The 10,007-nt window shown below is 49.5% G+C and overlaps 1 protein-coding gene across 1 annotated transcript; it reads right to left on the bottom strand.

Moving 5' to 3' along the window:
• Positions 1-3,800: 3,800 nt before the first annotated feature.
• Positions 3,801-7,517, bottom strand: LOC130266742 (E3 ubiquitin-protein ligase NEDD4-like; the record flags this gene model as incomplete). The annotated part of the gene is made up of 7 exons (XM_056516006.1): positions 3,801-3,941; positions 4,184-4,291; positions 4,729-4,788; positions 5,075-5,135; positions 6,143-6,216; positions 7,244-7,339; positions 7,443-7,517. Coding segments are annotated over 7 exons (615 nt in total), but the record flags the coding sequence as incomplete, so codon positions are not given.
• Between the last annotated feature and the right edge of the window lie 2,490 nt (positions 7,518-10,007).

Genomic DNA, 10,007 nt, shown 5'->3' with positions numbered 1-10,007 from the left:
ACACCACACCAAAAACAACAACAAAAAATCCCAAAAGAAAACAAACAAACAAAAAAAACCACAAATAACAATCCAAAACAAATCCGCAGCACCTTCAGCACCTTATTGCATAATAAACTTGTACAATTATAACTTTTAAATTCTCTTCTTTGTATCTGAAGTTCCCCATATTCCCTAAAGCAGAGTAACAAACCAGGCATCTGTAAAGAAGCTGTCTGGGTTAAAAGACACTGAGCCTCCTGCCAACAAAACTATTTAGTGTTCACCTCTGCTACATCCAGCTGTAGCTAATTGTATACTTATGATTATAGTGCCCGCCACAGGAATTTGGAAGGAATTATGCTACTCAGAGCTAATACAAATGATGCACTCTAAAAATGAGTGCAACAGGAAAATGTAATGCTATTAAAATGATAAAATACTTGAACCTCAGGGGGAAAAAAAAAATCTCAGTATCAAAGCTCTTTGTATTTTGCATGCACATTTCCATCTAAGAAAAGCATTTGCTGGTTACAATAGGCTTCTTCATAGCCTAATAGCAAACATGAAGTTTGCCTAACTCCATTTGAATCAGGGATATAAAAGCAGATCAAGCAAGTGACAAATGAGAGAGCTATTCCTAGACTGCAGCAGACACCAACAATGAATTATGAGCGGGTTCCAGCCTCAGCCTGGCATGGCTGGGTTTTTCCTTGGACCTACCTCAATTAAACGAGTTTTAAGCTTTTGATGCCTGCAAGTTGGTGTTCTTCTCACTGGGGCAATTGGAAATAATTTCAGTATCATTAGAAAATTTTAGAAAAATCCAGCTAAAAGTTTCACCTCTGTCCCCTCTAAGTTATCCCAGTTTTCCCCAGCTAGGAGCTGCACAGAAGTGAGACAGGGGAAATGACATCAGGGAACAGCTGTAAAGTTAAAGGCAGAAAGAGAAGACTTACCAGCAAAGGGCAGGAAAGGAGAAAGGTTTCAGAAAAGATTTCTGTGGTCTAATTAATGATCATTTCTGATTCGCCAGTGAGAAGAACACGAACTCACAGCCAGTCAGGCCTCACAGTCCCCTGCAGTGAGAGCTCAGCGCACATCCACAGAGGCAAGTCCAGCACCTGAAAGAAAAAAAAAAAAAAAAAAAAAGAATAAATAACCAGAAGAAAAAGGTGACAGGGCAGCACAAAGATTGTTCTCTGTGCAGTGCCCAGACTCGGGGCTCACTGTCAGCTTTGCTAGTTCCCGTGAATTATCCCACAGCCCCCAATTATCTGCTCAGTTCCTGCTGCCATAACCTCACAGTGCCTCACGGAGGGTGGATATTCCCGTGCAGAGCTGCCCCTTGAACGCCAGCTGTGCCAGGAACGGGCAGAGCGTCCAAGGAAGCTCAGCAGCAGGGACAGGGACAGGCATCTGTTCCAAAGAATTGGCTATTTAAAGCCCTCATCCCCCAGCCCCGCCCATGTCCCTGGGGGCACTTGACAGAGCTGCCTGGAGTTCAGCTGATTTAGCCCCCCTGAGCTGGGGCTCCAGGTGATATTTTCAAGCAGGAGAAGGCAGGGCCGGGGGTGCTCCCGTCCCGTGCCAAGGCAGCTCCCCGTGCCCACGGGAGGACATCTCTCCCTGCAGCAGCTCAGCTCCTTTCAGGGCCTCAGCAGTGGCCTCTGCAAGTTCTTTTCCCTCAGCAAAGGGTGCACATCCCTGCCTTCAGCACACCTCCAGTGGGACCCACCTGGGAAAGCTTTCCATCCCTTCTGCACTTCCAGCTGGCTCCCTGGAAACTCCCACCTTCGTCCAAACAAAACTTCATCCCACCTGAACCTTTGATTTGAAGGCATCTCTGCAGGCTGTCGGTTGGCATTTAATAGCTGTGAGGCAAGATTGCCTTGGCTTTAGTGCTGCTGCTGCTGAATGAGGCCTCAGGCAGGAAGGGAAGGGAAGGCAATTGGGGTGGACAGGACATACCTGGCAGCTGCCTGGGAGCTCTGGGAGGCTGGAACCAGGAATTGCTGTCTGAGCCCCTCTGCACGCAGCCCGTGCCACCATCACCAGGACACGCCAGCTGCTCCTTGGGCTGCTTTTGGGCTGTCAGTGGCCTGTATCCAGGCTGAAGCATCTCCAGGAGCCTGTTCAGAGCAGCCCCTGGCCCAGGAGCCACGGGCATCCATGCGGACAAAACCCTGGTACTGGGACTGTCCATGCCTCAAAAACCATCGTGCTGAGTAAACCGTGGTACTGCGACTGTCCATGCCCCAAAAACCATCCTGCTGACAAAACCCTGGTACTGGGACTGTACATGCCCAACCTCTGTGGATGAATGTCATCTTGTTGGCTGGGACCAAGGAAAAAAATCCAGCTGGGGGGAAAAAAAACCCAAACTCTTGGCTGGGGACTCTTTATTCTAAATTTAAAAATGAGTTGAGAAAGGTAAAAGGTAAAAACCATATGCACAAGGTTAGAAGCAGTCAGCACACACACTGGCACAGGCAGACATAAGCAGACACAGACACAGACTCTCCAGACAGACACAGACTCTCCCAGACAGACACACGCTCCCCCTGTCACACTCTGCAGCTGACAGGCTGACTGCAACCCTCACTTGGAACGCTGCATGAAGAGGATGCTTCAACACATCCCCCGGCTGCTGCTCTTCAACACCCAACGGGAGATTCCAGGGAAATCGGCATAATTGGTGACTGCAGAGATGGGAATCCACCTCAGGGACCTGAGAGACAGCAGGAGCTGGTCAGGTAGAGGTTATCCCCACACATTTCCTACCCAAAACCCCACAGAAAAGAGAGGAACAATAAAGTTCTGTAACTATTCTACCCAAGCGGGTGCCAGGGCAGGGCAGCTCCGAGCTAAGGGGCACAATAAAGGCCCATACAGTAGAGATGCACACAGTAAAGGTACATGCAACATAAACCAAGACAGCTACATACAGTATAAGCCAAGGTAGGTACGTACACCATGGATGAGGACTGGAGATAACTCTCTGGAGGATTAAGTCTCAAGCCCAAGATAGAACCTATGGAACTAGTGAGGGCACATAAGGAGGGTCTAACACACTCCCTACAGAAGGCCAAGAGAATGGCACGTGAAAAGCAGGCACTACCAAAGCTGAGAAGGAAGATGGATGAGAAGATCTTGTGTACTTCTTTCCGTCTCAAAAAGCAAAAAGGTAAATGTGCTGGAATAAGCACAATGCAGGAAAGTACACGAGTAGAGTCTGGCTACCATGGCTTGGAAGGATGCTGATAAAGCATGGAGATGTGACAAAGGTAACACAGATGGACACAAAGGACAGACCAAGGACACAGATTACACAAGAGACACCAGTTATTTACCCAGAGCTGGAAGGAACTGGAGCAGCCATCAAGTGCAGCATCTCAGAGCCAGAGCTGGAATGAAGAACGTGCCACAGAGCTGGAGGCTCAGCGAGCTGGACTGGGAAACATCTGCAAGTGAAACAAGCAGAAGGAACAGAAATCATCTGGGCCCTGAGATATCCTGGGCTGTATCCCTTGAGATGGGGAGAGAAAGGGGAAAAAGTAAAGGAGTTCAGGGAGAAGGAAGGAGGGGCAGGGGGGAGAGGAGGGGAGGTTTTGGGAGGCACAAGGGGGGAAAGAAGAGGAATACGCAGAGAAGGAAGGAGGGCTAGAGCGGGGGAGAGGGGTAGAAGCCAAAGCCCCACAGCTCACCTGGGAGCCCGAACAAGCAGCTCCTCCTCTCACCCTACTCGGCGTCAGCAAACGGTGGCCGGGTGGTTTCCAGGCATTAAATCACCTCGGCCCCAGCCCCGGGCCCGCCCCGCTTCATCCCGGCTCCTCCCGGGCTCTGCCTTCTGGGACTGCCCGGTCCCGCCCCTGTCCTGCCCCGTTCATGGGCACGCGGGACGTCCCGGTCACGAACTGCAGCAGCCGGATCCACTTCTCAGCGTCCATCAGCAGCACAGCCTGGGGGCAGAGACACCCTCAGCACTGCAGGAGCCCCTCTGTGCCAGCAGCCTCAGGGCACTATGGGCTGCCTCTGCTCCATCTGAGCAGGAGCTGCACCTGCCCTCACCTGAGCCAGGAGGGAGCAGCTCCGGCCCCAGCACAACCACCCACCCTGAGCAGTTCTCATACAGAAAAATGATTGCAAAAAAGGGCAGGGACTTTCACCTACAGGACCAGCGAGGGCTGGTGCCCAGTCTTACCTTCCAGAACCACCGGATAACAGGGTGATTTGGGCAGTAACCATTTTTGTAGATGGTGTGTTGTCTCCAGCCGCTGACATCCACGCCACCAAGGCCACACATCAGTAACTGCAGGCAAGCAGAAGGGTGGGATGTGTCCCTGACCTCACAGGGTACAAGGTGCCACTGCCCCTCAGGGCTCTGACCTTCAGGCACTTATGCACACCCAGGGGAGAGTCCGAGCATCCCCAGAGTATCCCAGCTGCTGCAGAAGGGCTGCACACTGCCACAGTGTGACACAACTTCCACGTCTTTGGCTCAGATGGGACTGGCAGAGGGTGGCACTGATCCACTAGGCTGCTTCCAGGCTTTCAGAGGCACACCCCCCACCACCCTCCTGAGTGCAGCTCTTCTCATGTCATGAACAGATTTATTAATTAGGAAGAAACATCTGATTTCCAGCCGTGTCCGCACGTTCCCCCAGGGAGAGAGACAGATGACTGAAAAGCCCAGAACATGGCACATCTGTCAGAGAGCTGCCAGCTTGGGGCACCAAATTGACTCACCTCCAGCTCATTTTCATCAAAAATTTTAATCGGGTCGATAGGAAGCAGTTCTGTGAATCCCTAAAAAGAAGAGCAAAGTTAAAACTCTCATCCTAATTAAAAAAATCAATGACCAAATTACTTCAAGCTCAAATAATTAAACTTGAACGAGAATGACCTTATTCCCATAAGGGAAAGATGATATATTCTTACACAAGATAAAACTGTCAAATCACAAAACATCATGTATTCTATTTGCATTCCCTGCCAAGCTCCCCACTCCCTTTACACAGACACCAGTGGGTAAGAAATCTGTGTTAAAAAACAATCCCTGGTTTTGGGAAAGAAAGGAGCTAAAGAGCCTCGCCTCCAGAAAGGCATTCATTTCTTTCTGCACTCTGTTGACAAATCGCCACTGGATGACCAGGCTGCAGAAAGAAACAAAACCCCACCAGAAAAACAAACTCATTAGCAGGTCTCAGCCAAGGGCTCAAAGGTTTCAGCAACCCCAAATGCTTTCAAGTTTGTCATTTACAACTTCAGCAAGTTCAGGTAACTAAGCAGCTTCCACCAGCTACTCCAATTTATTGGCTGGTGACTGATGGAATTTTGAAGAGACAAACCAAAAAGCCCAGTGACTTTGACCAAATCACAGTGGGAATTTTTTCACTCCTGTAGGTACCTACGTGAGCAGACATTTTATTCTTCCAGAGCAATGAGCAATTAAAAATTCCCAGCAAAGTCTGCAAGCTCTGAGGAGAGCTGTCAGGACACAGCACCTCGCCTATAAAGAAAGAAATAAACTGCAGCATCAAAGGGACACCTTGCTTTCAGCACCAGCCACCCGCAGCACAAACACCTCACAGGTGCAGGCATCAAAAGTCAATTCCAGGCATGGAATTGCTCCAGGTCCAGGCACTGGAAATGAATTCCCAGTTTGCATGAATGTAGCAATTGTAACCATCTTTCACTTTGGAAAAGGCCCTGATTTAAAATGCCAGCAGGTATTAATGAATTCAGCATTTTACATCCTGGTAGGTAGAAGAACTGAGAAATCTGAAAATGAAACCTAATTTCAGATCTGGCCAGTTTTGGTAGGATTGCTGGCACTGGACTCCTGGCTCTGGTCTGTGACTGGCAGAGGAGGACACTGGGATGAGGGCCAGGCTGGAGAGCACCTTCTGGCTCATCTCGGCTTGAGCCAGGTGTTGGAGAAGGACGTTTCCATGGGGGGAATTTCAGGAGATCAAAGCACGTCATTTAATTTACTCCTTGTTCTTGTACCTGACGGGATATAACCAATGTTAACAGTAAGGTTTTTCCCCAATGATCCCTGATGCTCTTGTGCAGTACAAGCTCCAGGGATTGCAGCAGGGTCCAATTCTAACCCAGCTGCTCTTTCTTCCCCCCAGGCACATTCCATCACGGTACTTACTCAATGTATTCCCGCTTGTTTTCATTTGTTACCATGATTTCGGACCCGTTGGGCTTCAGGTCCACTTGATATGTCTGCATTTCAAAAGACCAAAGGCTGTTATTTGAGGACATCTTTCTCCCAGAACCCACTCTCCCTGAGCAGTGTTTCACAAGCAGGATCAAGGCAATCATGAGCAAATTGATTTACACTTTTGAACAAACCTGCGCTGACAGAAGGGAAAACTGGCAGAGAGGGGCTGGCTATTTACTGATCATTTTATTACAATTATTATTTATAATAATGAAATTATATATTTATATAAAATAGAACCACAAAATAGGTACTTTATATACACAAAATTATAATAGCTATTATTTGTAATACAAGAAGATAAATCACATACTGGAACTGCCCAAAGCCAACCAGTGGGTTACAAAACCGCTCTATTCTGTGGCTCCTAGTTCTCCATGAAATCCATAACCTTCGGGTGCTTCAGGAAAAAGGCAGCACTGGAAAGTGGATCAGAATATTTTTGACAGGACACTGAATGCATGGTTTGAAATGCTGAAGTCAGTTTTTATAAAAGGCCCTACAGTCCCCAGCTCCAGTTCTATCTGGAGCCAGGATCTAGGGCTCAGAAGTAAACAAAGGGAAAATGCAAAAAAAAGGTCATAAAAACCTCTAAGCAAACTAATTTAATTTAATGTCTACAACACTTTCATTTGTCATGGAGAAAGAGCCCCATAGGCTGTGACCCTTTTCAACCTGGCAGCTTCCCCCTGGCGCACCAGCTGTGACAGGCACTACAGAGAGGACCTGGTGTCCTTCTGCTGCTCTCTCCTGACAGCACCTTCAGCTTCAGGAACCAGAGAGTCCCTGAGCATGTCCCAGCTGGACTGTGGGACACCTTCATCCCTCCTTCACTGCAAGTATTTACTCAGCTGCATCTCCAGCTTGTCCCAGAGGTGCCACAGCTCCCTGACAGGAGCTGGCAGCCCCGCTCCCAGCTGGGAACACGGCCAGCTGAGCTCCAGTGCTGCTTTCACCACCACCAGACTGTCAGCACTGAGCTACTTGTTGGCAACCACCAGTCCTAAGATGCAAGTAACCTTTACGTACCTGCCCAAAGTTTTCCTCATCTATGCAAAACGTGAGATCCAGCTCGGTGGGGTCATTTTCCAGGATCCACTTCAGAGAGTTGTAGTATTCACTATCCTAGGGCAGATCACAGTTAGGCAGTTTGAAAATGGGCAATTAGTGCAGAGCTGTGGAAAGCCAGGGGCCTGTGAGCACTGGCACAGGTTCAATGGGCTCTTACCACTGACTCCATGTCCTTCAGGGTTATGGGCTTCCCCAGCATCATCTTGTAGAAAGGTCTGATGAAGAAGCCTGGGAGAGAGAGGACAGATTACCTGCCCTGCACCTGCACATCCAGAAAGGTGGAATGCTTGAGGGCACCACCCCTGGCATTTCCTGTTACCTCCTGACTGTAACAGTCCTGCAGCTGCAACGGCATCAGAGCAGCTCAGCTTTATTTTATTATGGCACAAAAGTCCAATTTTTCAGTTTCAACAATTATCCACTACCTGCCATACTCCACTGACCACCCTAACATTAATGGCAGAGAGAGACAAAAGCTGGGGAATTAAGCCCAGGGTACTCTATCCCATTTAAAATCACTACTTCCCTCTCCAAGGAGTTGCCTAAAAATCAGGCTAGTGACCTTCCTCTGCTCAGGACTCTGATTTAATGAGAAGGTGAAGGGGGCAGAACTGTCCTGTTTTGGTGCAAGAGAACCACCCAGCAAGGAGCAGTGGAGATGCTGGCAGTGGCACAGCACAGCCCACTTCTTTCCATCTACAGCTCTGAGGAGCACCAGGAGGATGACAGGAAAGCTTCTACAGGACCATGCTGGGACTGCCCTTCCCTGCCTCCAGACAGCTGCTCCTCCCAGGATCCTGAACACGGGATCACAACAAAACAACGGGGTTGCAACCAGAAGACAACGCTCCAGACCCACCCGGTGCCACCTGCAATGGCAAGGTGCTGGTCACCCTGGGCTGCCACCCTCTGCTGCTACGGACACTCCTCTGGGTCAGGACTGGGCAGCAGCAATCAGACTGCATTTTCCTTGTTCCTACAACTGGAAAAGCCCTCTAAGTTTGAGCATCCCAAGCTGCTTTAAGGGGGACTGGGATCTGAAAGGTGTCCTTCAGCAAATGTTACCTGGAGAAAATTCTGAAGGACTGCGAGCACATTGCAAGACATTTGATCTATTAGTTAATTTAACGGTAAAATACTACTTTATTCCCCTTCACACATTAAAGTGATTTATCCCTTGTGGAAAAGCTGAGGAGGGCTGCCAGCCTGAGACCCCAGAGCTGCTGCCAAGGTGGGGCACCCAGCACAGCCCTTTGCCTTTCCAACCCCTCCACTGGAATCCCCTTCTACAGACTTCTTGGTCACCTTGACACCAGCAGCCACAAATCACAGCGCCAGTTTGTGTGAAATCACAGGTAACACAGCTGGAAATGACTGACAGTGGGTCAGCTCTTGGCCCTCTCTACCTCAGAGTGTGCAGCGACACCAACAAATCTCAGTCTGAGTTTCTTCTCAGAGTCTTACAGGGACTTCACGTCAAAAATGCTGTTCCAGGGCTACAAGGGTCTGGCATGAACCACTCCACCTGGAACTGCAGCTCAGGATTCTCTGCCTGATCCCAAGTGCACATGGATAACAAGTTCATTCTTTTTGAAGAGTATTTTCAAAAGTCTCAACACTTCAAAAATTTCAGAACTTTGAGTCTTCCCACCACTACAGTTCTCTGCCAGAAACCAGGCTCTCAGGCCTTTGAGGATTCCCTCTCCTGCCTTTCCAAGGGCCCCACTATTTCCCTGAAGTTGGGACCCCCTGCCACACAGAGAACTCTCAGAGCCAGACATTCCCAATGCTGATGGCATCACAAGGGTTACTCCAGCTGGGATTTGGGCACTCCTGTCAATACATCACAGAGTGAAATACCTCTTGTCCAGGTGAGGTATTTTTCATGCCCTTTCCAACCAAAACTCTACTAATAACTGCCATTCTGAGTTACACTTTGCCATTCTCCTTGCACAGCCTCTCCCTGCACACTGCAGGGGCCATTTGCCAGGCTCACTGTGACTTCCCATCCCATCAGTGAGCCCCTCTGCCCTCTCCTGCCCTGCTGCTTCCTGCTGAACTAAGGAGTTCTCCTCCCTAACTCCCTGTGCGTGTCACTGATGCAGATGGTGAATAGCACCGTGTGCTGCTGGATGTGGACAGACTTTGAGGGGAACCCACTGATGGTATCCATGCCCCTTGTGCGTGAATCACTGCCAGCTGCCCAGAAAATGGCTGCAGAAGGGCTGTTTTCCCTCCTGATCCCGTCCAACACGTGGCTGGTAGGTGCCTGGGAGCTGCCAGGAAGGCAGCAGTGTGTGTGTGCTGCAGGGAGCAGTGTGCCCATGGGGTGAGGTGACAGGGCAGCTGGGGCACACAGAGCCAGGGAAGGGCTCAGGGGCACCCCACAGAGCCGGGGAAGGGCTCAGGGGCGTGCCAGAATTGTTTTCCCAGGGGCCTTTGGCCCTCTGCTGTGAGACAGTTGGGCTGTACTAAAATGGCACTGCCATACGAGGTGGAGGTGCCACTCTTTGTGGAGCTGTGAGGTGCATTGTCCCACCCATGTTGTGTTTGTTTCTACAGGGGTATCAGAGCACTTATTAAAGGGAAATGGGGCACACTGAGTAATTCAAGATAAACACACAGTAGCATTGTCACAGGAACTTCACCCTGTGCCTTAGATTTTGCCTATTTATGTATCCTTAACACAGCAGGACTAAATCAATTGATAAATGCATATCTT

The sequence above is a fragment of the Oenanthe melanoleuca genome, unplaced genomic scaffold (assembly GCF_029582105.1).
Source record: "Oenanthe melanoleuca isolate GR-GAL-2019-014 unplaced genomic scaffold, OMel1.0 S184, whole genome shotgun sequence".
In the NCBI taxonomy this organism is placed as follows: Eukaryota; Metazoa; Chordata; class Aves; order Passeriformes; family Muscicapidae; genus Oenanthe; species Oenanthe melanoleuca.
This window is presented reverse-complemented; position numbering and strand designations above follow the sequence as displayed.